Source organism: Varanus komodoensis, unplaced genomic scaffold (genome assembly GCF_004798865.1).
Source record: "Varanus komodoensis strain SLA01 unplaced genomic scaffold, ASM479886v1 scaffold7_3, whole genome shotgun sequence".
Classification (NCBI taxonomy): Eukaryota; Metazoa; Chordata; class Lepidosauria; order Squamata; family Varanidae; genus Varanus; species Varanus komodoensis.
Genome location: NW_025336480.1, coordinates 3,290,009 through 3,314,371, shown reverse-complemented (window position 1 = coordinate 3,314,371; position 24,363 = coordinate 3,290,009). Strand labels below are relative to the sequence as shown.

The window sequence follows — 24,363 nt, the reverse complement described above, 5'->3', positions numbered from 1 at the left end:
CAGAGGGGAGATTAGATCAGTCATTCCCAAACTGGTGCCCTTCAGACTTTTTGGACTACAAGTCTCAGCATTCCTGACCATTACCCTTACTGGCCTGGGTGGATGGAAGATATAATTAACGTTTCTAGAAGACACCAGGTTGGAGAAAGCTGAACTAGATCATCAGCACACCTCTGGCTCTGATTCTGGTATATATTAAGAGTAAATTATTTCATCTAACGTGTTTGTCAAGGCCATGAAGTTTCTAATCCAGCTTTAGAAGGGCTGAGAACTTCCCATTAGCCCGAAGATGCAAGGAGGAGGTAAGAGAAGAATCTCCCTGTTATCTTTGATTTGTGATTGAAAATAACAAGGGGACTCTTCTGTGTGCTGCTCCCTCTCCTAAGGAGAGTATGAGCAGCATCTGTCGCTCCTTGTTATCGCCAATCACAATTCATAGATAACAACATGATTCCCTAAGGGCAGTGGTACCTGCATGCTCCACTGGCATTTGCAGGAGTTCCTACATGCATCTTCTGAGTGTGTGTATCTTCTGTTTGTAGTTCCCCACAGTGAAAATGAGAAGCATGATTAACGACAGGCTGGACATTCAACTGGCATTCGCTGGATCTCTTGCAAACTCCGGGCATGTGAAGTCTGTCTGCCTCATTCCCTCACCTAATGGGAAGAAGCTGTAAGGCCAGCAAAGCTGCTTCCCAGCCAAATGATGGGGTAGCGAATCCATCTGGTATGTCAGCTAAGGATAAAATGACATCAGGACATGGCTCTGTCCCCTGCCACATGGAGTCCTGTGGAGAGCAAATGCTTCCCCTCCATTCATTGTAAGCCATGGTATTTGAGCAAGCACTGCTTTCAAGATTTAGAAATGCTAAAGTGAAGAGAATTCTGTCTTTTTTGCTGCTTATAACTAACACTGCATTTGATATTTACTTACCTAGAGTATCTTTAATAAGAACATCAAGCTTCTGACTCATATTGCTTACTCTGTCATCTTTAGGACTCTGTACTCTAGTCACAATTTCTTGTTTGATAGAGTTGATCACAAACAGCAAGTTATCTGCAGAAAAGGCAAAAGAACAGTGAAGAACTACCAGAATGTAACTCTTCTAGGAAGAAAGAATACATCTCACTTTTTTCTATAGCAACCAAGAAAACAAAATTTCAAGGGTGGTTTGCAATGATTAACAAGGGAACAATAAAAAAGCAAAAAGCAGAGATTTAACATAACACAAAAAGGAGAGAAACATAACCAGAGGTTGAAAACCTTGAAAAAGGAAAAGGTCAAAAAGGCCCATAGCCACCTGACAGAAAGCCTAGTAAAGTCCTAATCATTATTACCTCTTTTGCTTTTAAGCTAATTGGTTCCAAAACCTTGGTATCATTTTCTGTGAAGAAATGTAAATGATCATCTATTTACATCAGTGGTTTTGAAATTTCAAGATCTGAAGTCCAGACAGCACACTTACAAAAAGCTACTAGATTTCAGGGTTGTGAAAAATTGCTAAAAGTTACAGATTGATGTTTCAAAGAAGTAGACTGCCAACTATGGTTTTTCTTTGTAAAGGCTTACCATATTCAGTATTGAGGCCCCAAAGTTTCACTTTATTGGCTTCATATTGGGCTTTCTTTTTTAGTCGACAAGCCCTGTCATGTTAGGGGACAGGAAAAAGCAGTGAAAATGCAAGCAGTTATATCAGAGCATTCACCACACAAGTGCACTACCAGTCAAAAAAAATATTAGAATTGACAACCTAGTTGCTAGGATATTGCATGATAATTCCAACACATATTTCTCCCTTCACTGACAAAACACTCATACTCCTCTGCAGGAATATATAGCAATCTTTCAATCACAGATTATGACAGCTTTTAGAAATGTACTAAGCTACACAAGTAAGACCATTCATGCAATCTGCACACATCATACCATAATTCAGAGATACCTCAAGGTTTGCCTCGGGGAGTAGAGAAGAGAAAAACTAACCATATGCTTAGGCAAACCCTGAGAAACATTCTAAGTAGGTCATCTGTCAAGGTGCAAGTTTCTTTCATAACAAGTAAATGTTTTGGTTTATCTCTTACATAGCAGCCTGAAAATGCTCATCAAGAAGAAGACAGACTTCACATGGGCTGGACATAATCTTATTACCTAGCAATTTATTGTAAAACCTTACCTGGAAGCTAGCTTGTTTTTTTCTTTCCTTGACCTTGGTCGAGCTGTTAAGGGAAGTTCACTGACGGGAGTCAAATCACTGATCACTTTATTGAGCTTCCTCAGTTCATTCCCAATCTGAAGTAACTTTTTAGGGTTCGGTGTCAGATCTTCTACATCAGTCCTCCGTGATTTCTTCACAGCATATTTCCCTATTAAATACATAATAACAGCAGGTTACCTGATAAATTGCTAAAATACTGGAAGCTACATTCCAATTGGAGAAATACCCTTTAACCTACAGCATGCTATGCTCCATATTCTAATACCACTGGGAGACATGTGGATTTTAAAGATGCTGAAAATCAGGATAAGATACATTAGCAATGAAATTGGCCACAATGAAGAAAAATATAAAATGTAATAGATGCAAAGTGGATGCTTAGTAAAAAAAAAATAACTCACACATCTACTTTATGTTGGCTTTATATATTTAAAACATTTTAAAATGCTGAAGTTCTTTTTAAAAAGGCCACAGCTGTTGATTATAAAATTAGCATAATAAAAGGAAAATGGCTCGTTTCTATCAAAGTTAATGCCTAGAAATGCAGACCATAAGTAACTGCAAATAGGGAGATGAGAATCAGCACTATCTGATACAGCAGAGGGCTGGAGAAAGCAGGGGAAAGACTTCCTTTGCCACAAGTAGCATGTATTGTGTTTCAAGTGGCCCAAGCAGAAGTAGCTTATCCTGCCTCTCCCACCCATTCTGATCATCTCAACAAATTACTATGGTTACTGGAAAAGAGATCAAAAGTCTGATGCGTGACTAGCTTGGTAAAATAAATCGGCACTGCACTGAAGAGGCTTCAGAATGTTGCCAATAAATATTCAGAAATGGAATTTCTCAGTGCTTCCATTCCCCTTTAAAAGGATTCCAGGTTGCCTTCTTGACAGCACAGCCTCACCTGACTGGAATGCTCGAGAAAGCTTTCCTAAACAATTCAAAGTTACGAGTTCTTACAAGCTTCACAAAGAATGGAGGAAAAAAGAGCACCTACTAAGGAACTGTTCTTACCATGATGTAAGCCATTCTTCTGATACATGTTACTTGGTAATGTATCTCGATTCCATTCTGAAGGCCTCAACATCCTCTCCTGCTGTGATGGGGTCAGCTGCTCACTATATTCCCAGAAGTATCTTCGCTTGCCTCTTTTTCGACAAGATATTGCAGTCATTTCTTTCAAATCCTCTACAGAATCATTTTCATATCCTAAAACGCATAAAGTTCTTGTTTTAATGGCTTTCCCTTAGCAAGAGGACAGGGATAGAGAAAAGAGATCCAGATCAAAATAAAGGATAAGAATTAAGGATAGAAATAAACGGGAATGGCACTTCGGAGCTTGCTTTCTTTTGATCTTAGCCTAACTTGAATCTCATTCATTGCAATGACTGTGCCAGAAGTACAATCAATGCTGCATTCAAATGATTGTCTAAACTCTTCTTCCAGCTGGGCAGAGATCTTATAATGCAAACCTCTCCCAGCCCTTCTATTTTTAGGCAGAGCCTGGAGTCAGCAGCAAACTCCTAGGCTCTGTGGTGCCCACAGATAGCACTTTTGGTGCCCACTACGCTCCCCATCCTTTCTGATATTTTATTTCTTAAGCTCAAAAAAACCCACACTCTTTTTAGCAGAGAGGCTGGCATGCTGAAAAGTAAAGTGTTGCCTTCCCACACTATCTAGGTTCAAAATAAAATTTTTGGGTTTTGGAGCAGAGACCCTCATCCCTACCTTGTATTTAGTCTCTTGGGCAAGCTACTTTAATTGCAACAGTCCATGTTCTGTGAAATGCGTATTTGTGCCTGACCATTAGCACTGTGGCAGCCATTTTATGAATGGGCAACCCCTCCATGATAGTCATTGTATGAGACCATCTATGAAACTTTCCAAGTCCCAGAGGAGTCTGGTGAAACAAAACAGAATGGGGAGCTCTTTCTAGCTCTTCTCTTTTTCAGCTATCATTCTTCTCAGCCAACATTTTACCTGTTCTAGTCACATATTATAATGTATAAATGGCTTCCAAGAAGAGATGAAACATGCCCTTTCCACAAAAAGTCATTTGTGCCTGGCATCTGTTGTGTTCATGCAAAACAGAAGTTAAATTTAGGTATACAGATATGTCTGTTTGCTAGAGGGTTACAAGCTCAGGATTCTAATTAGATCTAACTTCTGCTTTATACCTGTTATTGTGCAATAAAAACAAAGTCAAATTTTTCCGATGTTAACAAGTTAGTTTATCTTAATACTAAGGAAGTTGCAATAGCATTTAACCATTATAGCAACAGACAGCTTTCAAGGTTTCTGTTGCTCTTTCCTGCTATTTAGGAAAATGTCATCCAAGTATTTTTCACCTCTTTACATATGACAATGACTATTAAGCATATTATAGCCAATAATCATTATTATGTGTTGTCAAGTCACCTCCAACTTATGTGACCCTAGGAATGAATGTCCTCCAATATGTCCTAGCCTTCATGGCCCTGCTCAGCTCTTGTAAACACAAGGCTGTCCCTTCTTTTATGGAACTGATTCATCTCACACTTGGTTTTTCTCTTCATTAGGACCTACCCAATTAAGACACAGGACAAAAACACTGTCTTTCGAGAAGGTTAAGGAACAGCTCCTAATGGCAATTTTTAAGAGTCTAACAATACATTCCATTCAGCATCTTACCAAATGAGCCCCCTTCCTAGTTAGCTATAGATAAAACATGGGCAGAGCTAGCTTTGATGCTGGAAAACAGCTTTGACCTTGGAGCTGGAACCCACCAATTCAGAGTGCCCACAAAGCTGTTGCAGCCAGCATGGAAAAAACTGTGTCAACTGCATCTCTGAGGTTGGAAGAGCATCCTCAGAGACAATTAAGAGATAAGGAAGGGATACAGATGGGAGGAGGCCAGAGCCAAGATATGAAGAATTCTGGTGACACTTCTGCCTTCTTCCATGACTGCCACAGTTAAATGACTAGACTCAGCCAACTAAGCTGCTTTGCAGAAGGGGAGATGCATGGACATGACCTTTGGCTCTGTGCTCCTGGCACGCAAACAGTGCCCATAATCCTCTGCGTGCTGAAGGTTAGAAATATTCCCACTGGACTGCACCTTCAAGTCAGAGAAAAGCACCAACAAGATAGCACAGCTGCATTCTAGGCTCTGTTTTTTCAGTCACCTTAGGCAAGCTTTTGTTTAGCATAGGCAAGGAGAGACCAAAGTCTTTACATGAACATGGGTGTTGCCTGTAGAGTAAGAATGGCAAAAAATGATTTAAAATTCTTCTGCAAGAAATGCTATGTGGCTCATCATCTTTCATCTTTGTCAACATGAAAATGTTTCCCTTGGCCCACTACCTGCAGCAGCCTAGCTCTAGGCTACAATGAACAATTACCTGGTTCAGAGAAAGTATCACTGATGTCATCATCTTTGTCATCCTCATAATCCTCTTCCTCCTCATCATTTTCAGATAGCTCATGCTCACTCCCAAAACCTTCATCATGATCTTCATCCTCCACCTCTTCCTCATCATCTTCATCCTCACCAGGATCAGCTTTGCCTGCCTGCTCCCCCAAACCATCAGTGACAAAGAGAGAGTAGTTGTGTTCTTCTTTTTTCTGTGAAGGATCTGAAACAGAGGTGCTGGCGGAAAGGCTGCTCTCTTCAGTGATTAGTCCTGGACTTTCCTGGGGTGGGGTAAGAAGCAGCGCCTGGGTCTCTTTAAAAGGCAATACTGGAGCACTGTGAGTCTGAAGGGAGTCATTCCCTTTCCTCTCTTGCTTCTTTGCTACAGCTCCACAGTAACAAGTGTTTTCCTTTGCAGCATCAGCGTTTGCCTGGCTCATAGCAGACCTGCTCTGGTGTACCGGATTTACCTTTACTTTTGCCTTTTTAACATAATCTTTGCATTCAACATGAATGTTCACCTTCTCATTACTGTACACATTGGTCTTTACCATGATTTGTGTGCTTGAATTGGGCTTGCTTGCTTTTTGGACAAATTCTGACAAAGGTACTTCAGCCTGAGTGGTCTTCGATGAACAAACAGGGGCTGCAGCTCTGGTTGCGATTTTCTTTGTTGGCAGAGAAGATAACTGGGTTTGTTTTACACTGAACAGCAATTCTGGGTAGCACAGTGGATCTGAGACAGGCTGAGAATCTTCACTGTTGAGCTGAGCCAAAGTTGGAGTTTTACTTATCACTTCTTCATCCTGGTATGGGCTTGAAAAATCATCAAGACCCAAATAGTCCACCTCTTTTGTTCCCCAAATGTCACAGCTGGTTAATTTGGTATACTTTGTCAAATCTTCACAGTAAGTGTCCCACTGCTCCCAGTTTCCAGGGAAAGTCATTTCAGTATCTAGAATGTCTGTAAAAGATTCCAAGTTCTCAAGATCTTTACAGTCCTCTACAGAAAGGAGGTTGTCCCTGGAACTCTGCTGGTAATCCATTCCTCTGTCCTACACAAACAGGTTGAAAAATATACATGAATAATAGTAAATTAGTTCTGTCTCCAAGTTCTCATCTCACCCTCCAGCTGTAACCACACTTTTAAGTGCATCATATACTCCTTTGAACCTAAGTATATAAAAGAAGAATAGCACAAATCAATTTAAGGTTGTAATCCAAAAAAAATAACAAAACAAAACAAAACAAAACAAAAAACACCTCACTAGGGAGTAAGTCCACTGATCCCAATGGGACATTCAAGTACACATGCATAGGACTGTGATGTATGCCAGCCTTGAATCAAAGACTTTTATCAACTCAGTACTTCTTCGGTCTCCTGAACTGTAAGGCACTGCTATAACTTCTGTCTAAAATAATTCCTCTCAAACTCTTCTCACTGATAATTTAATCATTAAATTATTAATAATTGATAATTCAATTATAAACGCCACTAGTTAAATTATTACCAGAGATAAAAAGAAAAAGGTACCACATTTATCAAATACAATCCTGTAACAGCCAGACTTCTAAGAATGTTATTTGGATAAGTTTAGTAAAATACAAATATCTTGCAGAATAAAAAGGGGCAACCAAAATTTTTAGGAGCTACAAGCAATTATCTTATGAGAACCTTTGGGCAAGCTAATTAAGGAAAAAAGTGAGTACAGGGACATGTGGTAAGGGAATATTCATACAGTGGAAGAAACAATTTCATAAATATTAGAACCTGGGGTCATCCATAAAGCTAAGTGATGAGAGTGAGAACAAACAAAGGAAAGTACTTCACACAGTGCATAGTTAAACTATGGAATTTGCTGCCAAAACATGTGATGATGGCTACCTGTGTGGAAGGCTTTAAAAGGGGTCTAGACAAATTCATGGTGGAGAAGGCCATCAATGGCTACTAATAAACCTCCAGGACCAAAAGCAGCAGACCTAGCTCCACCAGTTCCTAAAAGCAGATCTAGTTCCTGAAGAACAACTGCAGGAGAGGGCTACTGCCCTCATATCCTCTTTCTGGGCTTCCTGGAGGCATCTGTTTAGCCACTGTAAAAACAGGATACTGAACCAGACAGATCTTTAGTTAGGGTTGTTCTTATGTCCCAAAGGTCCAGTTTTTAGAATTGTTCATATAAAAGCCTAATAGTTTTTGCCATAAATTCTGGTCCAAAAATGCTGAACAATTAGATTAGGGAATCCCTAGTTTTCTCTAGGTAAAGTAAAGGATAAGTAGCAATGATTTTTATATTATAGAAACACAGACAAGTTAAATGCTAGGAAAAAAGTGTCCAACAGAAAGAACAAGTTGGCACAGCAACAAGCTGTCAAGAGAGGTTGTGGAACCTTCCAGGCTGACTTTTTATAGAGGATTCTTTCAGAAAGCGATTCTACATGGGTGTGGGTTGGGTATCTTCTGCTTCTCTAATGACTCCTCTTCTAATTGCTATCCACTTCAAATTCCCCTTAGATGTAGCATTGTGAGAAAACAATGGTTTGACATTTGCTCAGGAAGTAGCTCCTCATGAGAAGGTATGTCAACATACGTCTTAGGCTGTCCAGCTTTGTCAGCCTTTCATTGGTGAATGGTCACTGTCACTGAGCTTATGAACTGGGACTTCGGGACCAGCATAATAAGGCATAATAAACTGCCTTTGGTTGCACAGGTTCCCACAAGGCATTTCTCCTCCCAATAGAAAACAATTTCCTAAATGCTAAAACCTCTCTCCCATTACAGAAAGGCTAAGCAATGCAAAAAATAAATGTAACTTACCAATTCGTACATGAAATCTGGATCAGAACTGTTTGCTAAGAGATCTGTGCTCATCAGAGTCTGTTCTGAAAACATGTGGCTTCGAAAGGCATCCCCAAAAGGAGGGTCCATTCCACTCACACTAGGCTACAATAGATCATTATTAGTTTGAAACAGGAATAACCCCTTCCTTAAGAACCCTTCCCCCTGAAAGTATCAGTCATGTCTGGTGATAGATAGTGCTTCTCTCTCATTTCACACATTCTCTCTCTAATTTCACACACCTTACTACAACAGGGACTCCGGATCCAGGGTGAGTCTAGCCACTTTTTAGCATGTTCTACACTTACTCATTTAAAAAAGGGAAGGCTGACTGGTGGCCTGCAAACTATATAAAAAGCAAATCAATCTAGACTCTAGCAACCCAACTTTTAATCCAAGTATGACCAAGATTTTGCAGTTTCACTTATACTAGATACCAACCATGTCCTTTATTTCTATACTTTATATGTCATCTTTCTCTATGAAAAACAGCCCATATTAATATTACTTCATAATAGAATGCAAAAGTGGATTTCAAATTTAAAACACGATATAAATGTGAAATAAGCAAGAAGAGAAGAGGATAAGAAGAGAAAAACAATAAGGGAAACCATATCTTTAAAATGATCACTGGCATTGAGCTGTTTTCAGAGTCTGCCTAAAATGAAGGCAAGCCTCTTAGAAAGACATTCCACATTCTGAGCACTGTAAACATAAAGGCTGTCTTGGTTGGACCCATTCACCACACATCAGTTAGCAGGTAGGATAGAAAGAGCCTTAGAAGTCCTTTAAAGGTATGTGGGAAAGGAATTTTCCATACATTTGCATTACAAATCAGACATATTTGGAAAGGGACACTGTCTCTAATGATATGCTAAGGCTAGAAGCCCCTGAGCCAGTTTGGGCAAGTCAAAGTGCTTGGTTTTAAAAAAAGAACATAGATATAATATTCAAAATGGAAACAGGGTGAAATGGATAGAGTCTGATATGCACTTGTCTCTAAGAAGAACAGTGGAGGACATACCGGAGACCAAATTGCTCTGTATGATAAAAAGGGCTAAACAAAATTCTCAAAAAAGGCAGACTCATTATGCATGGCAATGCTGTGAGACAAAAGTGATTTAGTTTTGGTGGCATGCTATTAGCCCTGTTCAGCATCAAAATGCTCAGGGTGATCTTGAGGGAGAAAGGAATCAGGGAAGCATTCAAAGGAGAAAGTGTTGAAATAATAGGTAACTTCAAATTACCCTCACCCAGTGTTTGTTTAGGTCACAACAAAAGGTATAGCATCTAGGAACCTAAATGACTGTTCCCTAGAATAGCTTGTCATGGAAGCAGCCAGAGGGGAGGCAAGCCTGTACTTATGCTTAAATGGCACCTGGAAGCTGCTGAAAGATATTAAGTGCCGTGGAATGGATTAGATACCAAGAACATATAAATATCAAAATCAATATATATAAAAAGAAAGTCCAACATGATCACATTTTACTTCAGAGGAGGAAAAATCTCTAAAATGAAGAAACTGTTAAAAAGTTGAAAGCAGAGATTCATAACAGTCAAATCTCCCCCAAACACTATGAAGTTATTCAAAACCACAATAGAGGAATTTCAACTGGAATGTATATTGTAGATCAAGAAAGATGCCACCAAATAAGAGGCTGCCAGCATAGCTGCAGAACCAAGAAAACTATTTGAAGTTTTTAACTGAGAAGTTTTTAACTATTTAACTGAGAAAATGGAACTTCTTGCCCAAATGAGGAAAAAAAGTAATACACGCTGACAATAAGGTACGTAGAAACAAAGGATATGCAAGGAATCATTAAGACTATCAAAAATCTTGGACTAGTGAATGACAAGTGAGTTAAAAGGTAAAGAGAAGATGAATAAAACCTTTTACTCTCTCTTCATTGAAGAAAATCAAGAACAAATACCTGTGCCAGCACAAACATTTTCTGGAAAGACAAAGCTGTAAGGCCTAATTGGCAAATCAAAAATTTAATGATCACTGGGACCATATAGTATTCTTCTAAAGTTCTTGAGGAATTCAAATGTGAATCTACCAATTTCCCAACAAAAATATATAATGTCCAGCTTGTTCCAGCTTCATTCAAGTTAAATGTGCTTCATAAGTGTAAATCTTTTACCATTAAATAGTGCAAACAGTTTACTCAGGTAAATTACCCATGATGGGGTTGGTCTGGAAGTGCAGGGTATAACTATTTTAATGGAATACATGAAATGAGCTAAAAATAAAATAAATACTTCCAGCCACAAAAGCTATGGAATCTGGGTATCCTTAATATAAACAAGCTTCCAAAATATGTTGTTTCTTTGAAAAGAATAACCATGATACAACAGAAAACAATTTACTTCTTTACCAAGAAGTAAAATTCTGCTTTGTACAAAGTTTTGCAAATGTTACTTTGGTAATTAAATGTCTGGAGATCTGCATGACCAAAATTGTACTATCTACATAATTCCCCCTGAAAAAAACAAAATTCAGCTACAATTTCTTGACTTCTTTCTTTAGGAACACATGTACTGTCACTTACCTGAGGCATTTCCAGGCCTAGATCCTCCAAGTCCAAGTCCAATTTTTTTCTTTTCTTTCCTTGCAAATTCTGTTCCAGCTTTTCCTCAGGGTCAGTAGGCAGCATGTAATTCATGCAATGCGGCGTTACAGATTTTTTCTAGAAAAAGCTTCACTTTGACTACATGGAACTTTTCTTTCTCTGGGGACTTTCTGCATGAAATAAAAACAAAAGGAAATATTCATTGTGAACTTTTCTTCTTTGATTATTTCCAAAGAAAGGGACTTTCTCTTACCTAGTATCCATAAAACTTAATCCTAGAACAGCATTAGGAGCACAAGAGTGATTGATCGGTTCGTTTAAATAGTACAATCTGTGTGTAAAACTTTGCAAGGTACAGAAGGCCAGGTCCCTTTCCCAAGGAGCCTATAAATCTAAAATCTGATGCAGGAGAGATGGGAAGAGGAGGGAAATGGATAAACGGAAAGAATTTACATTTCAGCTATATGTAGTTCGGCTTAGTTACAGTATGCACAATAGGGATCTGTACAAAAGGCTTTACAGAGACTTTTGAGAGAGATATAAAGGAAGAAAGAAGTAGAATCACGAAGATACTCTGGAGCTGACGCATAAGGGGAAGCAAGGGGGAAAAAGGTAGAGTCATTGGACAGAACAAAATACTTTCAAATAGCTGAGAGTATTGGTGCTGGAGAGGCAAAGGTCATCAGAAGGATACACTTGAAGAAATGAAAGGAGGTGCAGGCTTTGAACCTAACAATAAATATTCTGAATCAGTCACTAACAATGCCAGAACAGAGATTCAAGGAGCATTGTCACATGATCAGAGCACTGAGAGAAGTGAATTATTTTGGCAATACAGTGTTAGACAGAGGTGAGGCCACCAAGGTGACAGAATGTTTGCAACAGTTCAGGTGAAAGAGGACTATGGTATCAACCGCAGCATTTGCCAAAGGGCCAGAAAGGAAGGATTATATTTCTGCAACATGAAGGAATAATATTACACAGCAATTAATTGAATTTAGGAAGACCTTAGTAAAAAAACAAGGCTTTGTTCCATTTCAGCTGGCTTTATGCTGGCATTGTGAAGAGGGTATGAAGAATGAAGGGCTTTGGAGAGGACATGAGATGCTCAGGCCTGGACATGTTCGATCTGAGCCTATGACAAAAGCAGAATTATCAAACAGATGTAATTCAGGGAGAAGACTAAAGTTCTAGGCTAGAGAAGTACAGTGGTACCTTGGCTCACGAACTTAAACCGTTCCACGACTCTGGTTGTGACCCAAATGGGCTGTGACCCAAGTCAAATTTCTCCGTAAGATTCAATGTAAATAAGGTTAATTCGTTCTGTAACTTTTTTTTAATCAGAATTTTTTTAACAAAGTGACAAAGAACAACAAAGTAACAAAATATTGTACAGTACAGTGGAGAACACTAACCTAGGTGGGGGGGGGAGATTGTTTTGAGGGAGGGTCCCCCTCCATAAGGACACTGGGGAGATCTCCTTCAGGGGTTTCCTCTCTGTTTCTTAGTTGCAGGGTCAACTTTGGTGAAAAAGTCTATAGTCTATAGTCACTTGTTTTTTCCTGCACTGCATAACCCTCCAGAAATGAGAGACCATGTTATTGTTCATCAGATTCAACACTCTGTTCATTACATTTATGTTGGGGTGGTGCTTCTCAAAGAAACCCTGGCATGGGAGCGCTCATGCAGGAAAGACGGGCGCAATCTCAGCCATCTCACCCCCTCCAACCAGCATGATCGCGGCCATCTCCCTGCCCCCCTTGAGTGGGGAGATGGCCAGGATTGCAGTTGCGTTCGTGCAGGGAAGACGTGCGTGACCACGGGCGCGCTCCTGCAGGAAAGATGGGAGCAGCACAGCACAGCCATGACCACGCATGTGTTCCCAGCATGAACGCGACTGCAATCGTGGCCATCTCCCCACTCGGGGGGGGGGAGGGGAGATGGCTACGATCTTGATTGCCACCCAAAGTGGAGATCGTGACCCAAGTCAAAATTTTAATAAAATTTTTGTTCGTGACCCAAGGCGTTCATGAGCCAAGATACCACTGTATAACATGTGGGACTGAAAGCCACAGATTTGATAAGTTCACTCAGGGACAGCATTCTGACAATGCTCAGAGGAGAACTCCCTTATGGAAACACTAAAAGAACAATTAAATGTGTGGGGACAGAATCCCAGGGACTAAATTTATCAAGATCTGGATCTGGGTACCTGATAGTCCCCACCCCACCCCGATTATTCCCCCATATTGGCTCCTACCATCTAGATGAAATCCTACCCCCAAATGGATTATTACACAATCAGAACTGAGACCCTGAGACACTGTTTTTATTTCAGAAATGAAGCAGCTAGAGTAAGCTTGCTTTTTAAAAACACATTTAATGTAATATGTAGTTTGGCTAAAAGAGTCAAGCAACAAAATTATCTGCCTACCAAGTAGGTCAGGAATAATGAGAATTTAATAGAGACCTTTAGAATTGGCAGAGAGAAAATGCTTAGCAATTTCTGCAAGATCAACGCAGTTGAATGCAGGGGCCAGGTGGGGAGGTGTCAAGAGTGCAGCTGGAGCAAGGTAAATATACCAAGAGTATGCAGCATACTCCACAAACCTGGTGGCAAAGTGCAGAAGAGATTTGGGGTAGTAGTTTGAGAGAGAAGATTTGAGTGAGGTTTTTAAAGAATCAGTAACACATTTCAATCAAGAGGACTAGGTTGGTAATTTGGTGGAGAGGAAGGATAATAACAAGAAAGTGGGAGGGGATCAAAAGGGCATAGGAAGGGGTTAGTCAAGGACAAAGGGCAGTCAACTAATCAAGTGAGGCAGCAGGGAAAGGAAGAAAAAGAAAAGCACTTAATAAGGGAGAGCTGGAAGGGAGGAGGGCTCAAGGAAGACCAAAATGGTAAGTTCAGTTTACAACTGAAGGAAGCAAAGCATTAGGTGAAATACATGGATAGTTGAACCAATGGGGCAGAGCTTAGGAAGGCATCAGATATAGGAGGTTTGAGCTTCAAATATATTGTCAGTTGGAGCATTATGAGTTCTGCATCTCTGCACAGAATTTTGTTTTATAATTAATACACCAACTAGGTTGTTTAAATCTTACTTAATATTTTGTCTTACAAATTAGTGAACTGCCCTTCATTCCAAGGAAGGTTCTTAGAATGGTTTAGAAGACCATTGTAAAAAAGTAAAACAAATTTAATTAGGCAGCATAGCAAATGAAGTACCAGAAGGCAAAATTAAATACCAACAGATCTAAGAGGCTGCAAAGACATTAGATTTGACACCAAGCAAATTTCCCTGGGAAAAGAATTCCTAAACTCAGGTATTATCATGAGGGTCAAACCATTTTTGATTGCTGAGACACTCCACTATGTGAACACCAACAAAAAGAAAAAAAAAAAAAAGGAAAAAACCTTATTTCTGAAGACTTCGCCCCCTCCCAAAATTGAAAAAAAAAATCAGAATAAAATGTTTTAGATACGCTCTTTATATATTTACTCATCCAAAATGTTTTCTAAAAACAATGTAATAGATGTTGTATTAGTCTCTGTATGTAGTCTCTGATCATTACAGTTCTTGCACACTGAGGACAAGCCTATGTTGTAAAGCGAGACAACACCTCATGAGTAAGATGGCATTTCTGCTGCTAGGAGACGTGCCATAGCCAAAAGAGAAGGCAGGCTTCAGTTCTTCCTTTGCTTATGTGCTACCACTCCCCCCCTCCCTCACTCCAACTAAAGCTGAATGTTGACTGGCAGGGCAGCCGCTAAATCAATTTTTCTTACCTCAGCAAGATGTTGGGACCAACATCTAGCATGTGGAGGTATCTCCACACTGCAAGTTCTTCTGAGAAAAAAATCTGCAAATACTGTCAAATGAAATAGGTCCAAATGCTACAAGATTACAAAACATACCCTTTTATCAGGTTAGAACTTGCAGACATTAAAAAATCTTTTGTGGTAAGAAGGACCATACTAATGAAAGTGCATGTAGCTTTTCTCAGTGTTCTTGTTTCAGAAATCATCTTTCTGTTCCTTCTGTAACACTAGCATCACCACAAAGAATTTCCCTATCAGTAACAGTATCCTCAAGTAAACAAACATTGCAAAGAATTGCATCCAAAAAAATACTTAAGTAGCTTTGTTAGCAGACAAGATGACACATGAAGATGAGGGAAAAAATCTGACCAAGCTCTTGCCAGGCCACTATGTGAACCCCATTTTCAATTATTGAAAATGCATACTGGCAGGAAGCTTTAAAATTACTAAGACCGTCATATGGTTTGCCCAGCATATATTCTCTGAGTAAACCCTCTTTTAGAATCAGAATGTGAATACATATCTCTGCAGTGAAAAAATCTCAAAGCACTGTGTCTTGCATTAGTTACGGATGGACAGACAAATGTGAGGGGAGAATAAATCATGAACTTTGTAATAAAAACTCAACCAGGTTATTTATGGAAGCACTGAAACATGAAACAACAGACAGAGCATGCTATTATCCGTTAAGTCCTACAGAAAATTGGGAGTGGTAAAGTACTGCATTGCAAACTGATAATGCAAGTAATATGAAAGCACCATGGGAGGCGATAATGAACAAGTATCCACGTATTACTTGGCATGTCATGTTTCTTAATGACATCATGAACGATAATGAACATGTAAAAACTACCCATACTGTAGCAGTGGTCTTCAAGAAGCAGCAAGAAAAACATGCAGAGTAAAATAATGATACTGAAAGCTCTGTAGTGTAACTTCATGGGCTGGAGTGGTAATCTCGTTCGAAACTTTGCTAAAAAAGACTTTTTAAAATAGCAGCAGCTTGGGGAAAAAACAGTAATAGCTGAGGGTCTTCAAGTACCCAAAAATGTAAGGAACACTGTACTTGATAAGGATGTCTTCTGGGTTTGGCTGCAGAACTCCTTGAAGATTCTGAAGCTAATTTTTTCAATATACATTTGTTGAAAATTCCTTACCAAATAGCCAAGATAAAAAACAAGTCTTTGAGAATCAAAGTGTATCTCACAAGTACAAAAAAATTAAGTGAAACATACTAAACAAGAACTGTGTTGCCATCCTGTTCATGCTACTGAAGCTCTATTGCTCCAAGATGCAAAGGCATAAGCCCGAGGTAATGGGCTGGATGAGGGCCAATAAACTGAAGCTCAATCCAGACAAGACGGAGGTCCTGTTGGTTGGCGGATCAGGCTTCGGAGAGGGTGAACTGAACTTAGTCCTGAATGGGGTTGCACTCCCTCTTAGGGACAAGGTCCGCAACTTGGGAGTGCTCCTCAACCCGGAGCTTTCACTGGAAGCTCAGGTGACAGCAGTGGCGAGGAGCGCTTTCCTTCAGCTTCGGCTGATTCATCAGCTGCGCCCCTACCTGGAGTACAACTGCCTCGCAACAGTGACACATGCGCTGGTGACTTCCTGTCTTGACTTCTGTAACGCGCTCTACGTGGGGCTACCCTTGAAGACGGTCCGGATACTTCAATTGGTACAAAATAGAGCTGCCAGGCTGCTGACGGGGACTGGACGTTACGTTCATATGACTCCAGTTCTCCATCAGCTTCACTGGCTTCCCATTGAAGTCCGGGCCCAATTCAAGGTGTTGGTGATGACCTATAAAGCCCTAAACGGCTTGGGTCCTGGTTACCTGAAGGAGCGCTTGCATCCATATATGCCCAGCCGCCCCCTGAGATCGGCGGGAGAGGCCCTTCTCCGGGAGCCCTCCGTGAAAGAAATTAGAAGGGTGGTTACTTGGAGGAGGGCTTTCTCAGCGGTGGCGCCTAAGTTATGGAATGCGCTCCCCAGAGAGGTCCGCCTGGTGCCTTCGTTATTTGTTTTTCGGCACCAGGCGAAGACCTTTTTATTTAAGCAGCATTTTAAATGTTAATATTATTGAATTTTATCTGGCCAAGGCGGCTTATTTTATATTGTATAGTTGTATTTTATTTTAATGTATATATTTTAATTTTTACTTATGATGTCCTAACTTATTGTTGTAAGCCGCCCCGAGGCTTCGGCGAATGGGGCAGCATAAAAATGTTTTAATAAATAAATAAGTGATGGTAGCAGTGCCACTGGATTTTACTGGATTACAAAAGCAGCAGCACTTAGGACAAGATGTTGGAAAGGCACTTTCAAATGTGCAGAATACAGGACATCTTCACAGATCAGGTTTAGAAATACAGTCTAGAATTCTGCCAAATATATCCCTCCTACAACATGGTGGCAAAGCCTTTGTGTGACAAAGTATCTGGCTTCCCTTGCTTCCCACCTACTTCATGTTACTCCAGCTTCTGCAGCATGTGAAAGAAATAGGTCAATACTCAGATCAAATTTTTACAATGTGAAATGGTACACCATCTTGTTTTAATATGGGCAAAACTTCAGTTTTTAGAAGTTCATGAAAAGTATGAAGAAGACAAGAAGTAAAAGTAGTAGAAACTGCAACTGACAGCAAAAGCTCAGAAAATGAGACTGATTTAATTTCATGTATATTCACTGAGTCTTTGGGTCAACCCACCTTTTTTACACTTTTTATGGGAACAAGTGCTTTATTTCTGCTTGACACTGTGGAGGAGAGGACTAGCAGACACTTCCTTTTTTTACTAATATTGATGGCTTCCTCTGTTTTATTGTTTCTTTCCTGCTCCTCATAAATTGAGGTTCCCTACAGTTCAGAAATTAAACAATAACAAATTTAAAAAGTAAATTCAGCTTGTAATTATTGTCTGAATAAACTGTATTTTTAATATGCCAAACATGATAGTTTTATATAAAACCAAGTTTTATAAAACTTGGTTAATTTATCTTATTTTATTGTAGCCTGAAATAATGTTGTAAGCCATCCAGAGATGACAGTAATGGATGGCATACAAATTTTTAAATAAATAAATATGGAATATATTTTATATTACCAAAGCAAAATGACTTTCAATCTATAAGGGGTGCTATACTATAATTGTTCAGAAAATGCTGAGTCCCCCACCACAAAAAAAAAAAAAATTCTTGATTTTTTCTTAGCATCAAAATTTCTGGAAATGTTATGTTAATTTCTGTTGCTAAACATGATGTTAATGGTAAAGGGCCTATAATACAGGACTAATTGAGAGAAATCATTCCTTAATGGATCCACACTAGCACCAGCATTTTCCATTCTGCTTAGAAGCAAAGCAGTCAGTGTTGGTGTTTTAAGATATATTCCATTTGCCTACCCAGTTGTATAACCAACCAGTATATTATGAACTGATTGCAGTTTCCAAACAGTTTTCAAAGATAGTCCTGTATACAATGCATATCAATAATCCAAACAGGATATCACTATAACATGGTTAATTGTAGTCAGGCTCTCTCTCTTCAGAAAGAGCCATAGCACCCTCATTTTAATCTATGTTCTAACACAGGGCCAAATGCTTAAGCTTTCAGAAGATTGTCTTCCCTATCATAAATAATTGCCACCGAGTAGGTAGGAAAAATTATGCATTTCGGTTAATTCCAAAGTACCTACTCATGCAAGGAGTTGCCCACTGTAGCCCTATGCAGGCATTTATTATTTGTATCCATCAAGATGAATGGTGAAATGTATCACAGATACCACCTCCAAGAAATCTAATTGTGTTTAGGAATTCTGATCTATGGGGAACCCTAATAAGGCATGGTTCCTGATTGTCCTGCGTTCTGTAATGATGTTCATCTAAAGACAGATTCATTTCCCTTTCAGACTATTCCTTCATAACATGAAGAGGTAGTGTGTGGAGCATAGCACCTGTCCCCCCATTCTCCTCCAAGGCTATGAACTTTGAATGCCTATATATGGTTAATGGTTCTACATGATCAACTGTTCCGGGCAGGTCTCCTTACAAAACAGTCTCCTAGGGCTGGTAGTTTCACTAAGAGGGTGACTGAAGCATCTAATTTCTCCTTACTCACTGCCCTCACAGGGAGCACACCAGGAACCCACACAAAACTGAAGAAGGCAGGCAGCTCTTACCACCATTATGTATTGTAAGAGCAAAACTTTTTAAAGAGGTAATGGAAATATATGCCCCCAGGTTTTAATTAAAAGCAGCAAGCTCCTCAAATCTGAGAAGCACTACCCTAATTTGTATATTATATTTCCAAACATGTGAAAGACCTTTTATTTCAATTGGTTTTCTCATGAGTTATGATGCCACCAGTATTTTATGTATTACTGCTAATGTTGCTGTATTTGCTACTGATTTTTATTGCTCCAACACTATTTGAATTTTGTGCTCTCTCTCTCTCTCTCTCTCTCTCTCTCTCTCTCTCTCTCTCTCTCTCTCTCTGTGAGTGTGTAATAAACAACCATGGGCAAATATTTTTTCTCAAAAAGCAACCTAAAAATCTACTAAATAAAAGACAAATTTTAGTCATGTAGAAGAAAATAATTGTAGGACAGCTTTGGAATGCAGCAGGAATTGTTTTAAGTAATAAAGCTTTGATAAAACACTTTAAAAACCACAGTACACCTCAATAATAATTAGAGAGAACACTAATAATACCATAAGTTTCCAGAAAGAACTACTCTTTTAGAACCTAGGTAATAGACTAGCCTTTTAAAGTAGTGTATTAATCCTTGTCTTTAGAGTTTTTAGCTACTGCAGCTTAATTTTGAAAAATTTGATGTTAAAGCTTTTTGGCAGATTGCCTCAATGAACCAACTGTGCACTTCAATGTACCACAAACAGCAAGATTATGCAAAGGAACATCTATAGAATAACCCACCCAGTGCTGCGACATTTCACACTGGGCAGAAGAAATGAGTTTGCTCATTAGTTACTCCAGAAGCAAAAGCCCACAATTAAGTCAATTCTCTGAACCAAGTTCTTTTAGAGTCTTTACTTTCCATGCAGGGTGGTATAGAAAATGATTGTCATAAAATGCCTGAATCTTTTGCTAGGATAAAAGCTATGTTGGTAAATTAAAGTTGTCTGCTAAGCATTCAGATAGTCTGTTTCTATTTGGTAATATACTCTCTACACATCTAATTAAGTCTCTGTTTCCAAGAAAAGCTAAAATCAAGTATTCTGTTGAAGAATGATGAAGATCAGCCTGCAAATGCATGTGAATGCACTACAAGTTTGGATTCATATCCTTAGCAATCCAGTAGCAGGCATGCAACAGGAGTTCCACAGGGACAGTTTGCTTGGTTCTAACCACATAGGTCAGTCCCATAGCTTTACCTAAGCTAAACTGATTGGCTAACAGGATGTCATTTGCATCCCAGACCATATTCACATGAAATACAACTCCCCTGAAGCATTTTATCCATGTACCACTGAAATGATCATGCACTACAATGTCATAAACATGGTTATTACAAACATTCATTTACAAAACTGCAGCTCTTTGACAGCTTCCTTGGATCAATTAATTTTCACTGTTCAGTTTAAATGCTGCCTAAAGATCATAACTTGTGTGAACATTTGCCTATGCAGAACACTGAGCTGTACACAGTAATTTGAAGTCATAAGGCACAAGGTGCAGGAGTCTAACTGAGATTAATGAAAAGTTTTCCACTGTGCAATTCAGTAACAGGCCCACAGGAGTTCAACAGAAAACTACAAGTAATTCATTCTAGTTTAGCGGTTTCTGTTATACACACAGGCAGCTCTACACTGTATCTAGCAAAAAAAAAGTTTGCTATGTGTTACTAATTAACATAGCTTTGAAAAAGGTCAAGTTTCTGACAGGGAAAACATAAAATGTGAATGACAGACACATCCTTAAACACCTATGTACAGTTTACTCGGCCACAGTGGGGCGCCATCATTAGAACCCATAAGGAGCCTGCAGAATCATTTCAAGTACACATGGAAGGGACTTCTTTGCCTGTAATAACTAGTAGCTCTGTTTCTTATTTACAGACTCTGCCTTATTTATCAAGTTTTAAACTCTTTCCTGTCCAAAATAATATAATGTGGACATTCCTAATTCTGCCAAAAGAAGCTGCATAAAAGTCATTTAAAAAAAAGTTTATCCTTTATTTCCAATATGTTTGAGAAATTTTAGTATGAAATACCAAACCAACTATACACAGTGGCAGGTCCACCTCACTAACCCACCCTGGAAATAAGTGCTGGTGGGTTGATTATTCATGAATAACGTACATTACACCTGAGAGATGATCAAGCTTATTGCGTATTGTTCTTCCTTACCAGTCCCTTCAGCTGCTATTCCAGGAGATTTGGAATTTTGTCTGTTCTCCCTGCTATTATTATGAGTTGTGGTTTTCCTCCCCTTTATATCCCACCATTCAGATATCCTAAACAGCTATTTCCAAACTGACAACTAGTGACAGCCCCTCCAAAGCGTCCAAACAACACACATGAGGGAGAGTCACTGCTGACCATCTCTCTCTTTTTCCCAGGAAATGCTGCACCATAAATGTACACCACTTTTAAAATATTTGGTCTTTTGTTTGATTTTAGCCAGACTTGAGAAACAGCTGCTAGGGCACTTTGGAGAGACTATCATTAGTGTAGGCACAGGCAAGAACACCAAAATTGGTAAGGGTTTTTTTTTTTTTCCACTATTGCTTCTTCTTACATCCCACAAGGGAATCAGTAGGTAGGGTTTAGATGATATGAAAACTCATTATGTGTTGAATAGTCCACGGCATTCTCAGGTTGACATTTTGGGGAAAAGCACCAACATGAGGAAAGTTATCTGGGTTTGGCAAGTTAATCATGATGGGGTAGCATATTGCAGGAAGAAGTTCAGTATATCCTCACACATTTAGGTAGCAATAAATTTAAGTTACTTCTAAGTGCGTATTAAAGGCACAGCATTTTTGAAATTATTATCTTGGGTGGGCCAATTTTTTACACTTTGCAGAATCTTTGATAGGATTCTTTCAAGGTTTTTGAAACAATGATTTATTACCTTTAAAATCATCTGGCTGGTTGCCAGCATTGGTTAGCAAACAACCAACTAATATAAAAGAAATAACAAGAATGGGAAAAACAGACTCATATCTTGTCCACCATCTCAAAAACTAATGGTATCTTGCTTTCAGAGAACCACAAACTGAAGTATATACATCTGATATCATTTTTACACAAAAAGTTGAGCCAGGAAATGTTTTTGAGCACAATAGATGTGCCATTCCTCACTGTCTTTGTAGCCCAGAGCTTCAAAACCTGTGTTGATTACAAATAATCCAGTATAGCCTACTTGTCAGAATTCAGGCAGAGTGATATATTGAACTCAGTTTTTGCTGGGGATAGTGAAGGCAGAATCTTTTTCAAACATCCTCTCCTAAAAATCAGTTTGCTGCAGCTAAGCTAAACTAAATATGAGCATGTCTTTAAAAAACATGTACACACACAAGCTTTCCTTCTGAAAATTTACAGATTAATAACACTGATTATATAAGAATATATGTATATATGCTTGAAATAGAGGGCAGCACAACATGCTTATGAATTTTCCCAAGATCTTACTTCTCAGAAAACGTTCTCAATTAATATGCTGAGTTTGGCCCATGGAGAAATACCAAGAGGCGTGCTGAACTCCCTGAATTCAAAATACTGTGTGCAGATTAGGCATGAGGAGCTATTTGAACTGTGAAGGAGGTTAGTGCTAGGTGGGGCCAAAATAGTGTGCAAGCCATATATTTCTGGTGGTTGCTGAATGTGTATGGAAGTTTACTGGGCACCCAGCAGACACTTTTTCATACAGCCCAGATGAAACAAATAAGCCTCAAGTCCACAGGACTATTCATAGTAAATTTACATAATGTAATATTTATGACAAAAAGGTGCACCACATTTGGGATATTTAAACATAGCAATCTTTGCTACAGAAGTTATGCAGTTTCCATCTCTCAGAGGTGTCTTCTTCCCATCTATATAGCTTTTTTACATCTACAATATCCTTTACGAGATGGAGTGACCAGAATTGTACACAAATGTGGCTGCACCACTGATTTGATTCCAAATCTGACTGGCCTTCCACTGCAATTATACAATTGCATTCAAATCTAAAATGCATTTAGTAGTCTCACTAAACACCACTAGCTCTTACCTGCTCTATCCAGGCTTTGTGACCATCTCTCAAGCGGGATTTCCAAATTTTCTTATGCATACATCTTCCACCTGATATAGGCAGCTGGTAGTGTAGCATTTTTTGCACTAAGTTCCTACACTGGTGGAAAATTGCTGCTAGGATGGCCAGATGCATGGAGGATAACTTCTTTTGAAGAAATTTTTGATACGTGCTGTTTGTCATGAAGGGGAACAGAATTACATCTGCTGAGACACCATCTTCTGCACAGCAATGGAAGATACAAGCAATCTGTTCTCCTTAGTGGTTACAAGTTCATGCAGTTTCCTGCCTGCTGCTTTATGTCTGTAGTGCTGATTTAGCCATAAGCTGCATTTCATATCCCTTTACTGACTGTTCAAATCACTCTACTTGGATCCACTCATGACTCTAGTAGCTGCACAGCAGTAGCACTCTAACCCATCTGCTCTTCTATTTACCTTTCCCTTCAATCCTGCACAATTGAAAATCACACTCAGCAGATATTCTTGCAAAACTTCCCTTTTCTTATTTTTGGAGATGTGGTAGAACAAAAGGATTCTTTGTATAAGTCTATACTTTCTAAGACAGGAAAGTGAGGTTCAGGCGTTCTAGTCCCTGTTGAAGTTCTTGCACCCTTAGGGTTTTTTTTTTTTTTTTGCTGTCTTCCAAAAGGCAGCCTTTCAAACTCAAAGTGGAATTTAGAGAAATATAAATTTGCAGCCTAGTCTACAGAACACTTCAGAGTCAAGGCAGACTTCAAATGCACAAAAGAATCATCTGCTCTATTAATAGCTTTGACAAACAACTTTGGCGTTCAAGAGCATGATGCCAGATTATGAAAAGTTTTTCAGGTTATGAATGTGTTTGTAAGCCAGAATTCAAGTAACTCATTATACAGTAATATTTTGGTTTTGCATATTACATAAGCATAATGTCAAATACTACTCTATATCATTGCCAATTACCTTTGACAAGACTATTTAAAACCAAAGATTCTAATTCTTAATCCTGCAATTGCCTTAGAAAAAAACAAAAATTTCACCTTTGTGCTCTCATAATATGTTTGAAGCTGCCTGCTTTCATTACGAGGTTTTATAGCCCCCAGAGTTTTAGAAAACCTTATAAAGGTATAGCAGTCATCACTTCCAGCCAGGATGGCCAATTGGCATGGCTGATGATAATTGTAGACCAAAAGATATCTAGACTCTAGATTGTCTATCTATGTACTATATACCTGAGGCCAAGTTTGCACAAAGGGATCAAGTTGAAACCCTGTTTCTGGACTGCTG

General features: G+C 39.1%; 1 protein-coding gene across 3 annotated transcripts in view; it reads right to left on the bottom strand.

Moving 5' to 3' along the window:
- Nucleotides 1-24,363, bottom strand: part of CREBRF (CREB3 regulatory factor) — a 55,990-nt gene that overhangs the window by 6,750 nt on the left and 24,877 nt on the right. For all 3 annotated transcript variants that reach the window (XM_044454693.1, XM_044454692.1, XM_044454690.1), the window contains 7 exons: nt 10,996-11,186; nt 8,423-8,548; nt 5,597-6,662; nt 3,231-3,425; nt 2,175-2,364; nt 1,571-1,644; nt 935-1,057 (listed from right to left, as the gene is read on the bottom strand). In XM_044454693.1, coding sequence (XP_044310628.1) covers nt 935-1,057; nt 1,571-1,644; nt 2,175-2,364; nt 3,231-3,425; nt 5,597-6,662; nt 8,423-8,548; nt 10,996-11,109 — 1,888 coding nt within the window. In that variant the 5' untranslated portion in view covers nt 11,110-11,186. The remainder of the gene's footprint in view (nt 1-934; nt 1,058-1,570; nt 1,645-2,174; nt 2,365-3,230; nt 3,426-5,596; nt 6,663-8,422; nt 8,549-10,995; nt 11,187-24,363) is intronic.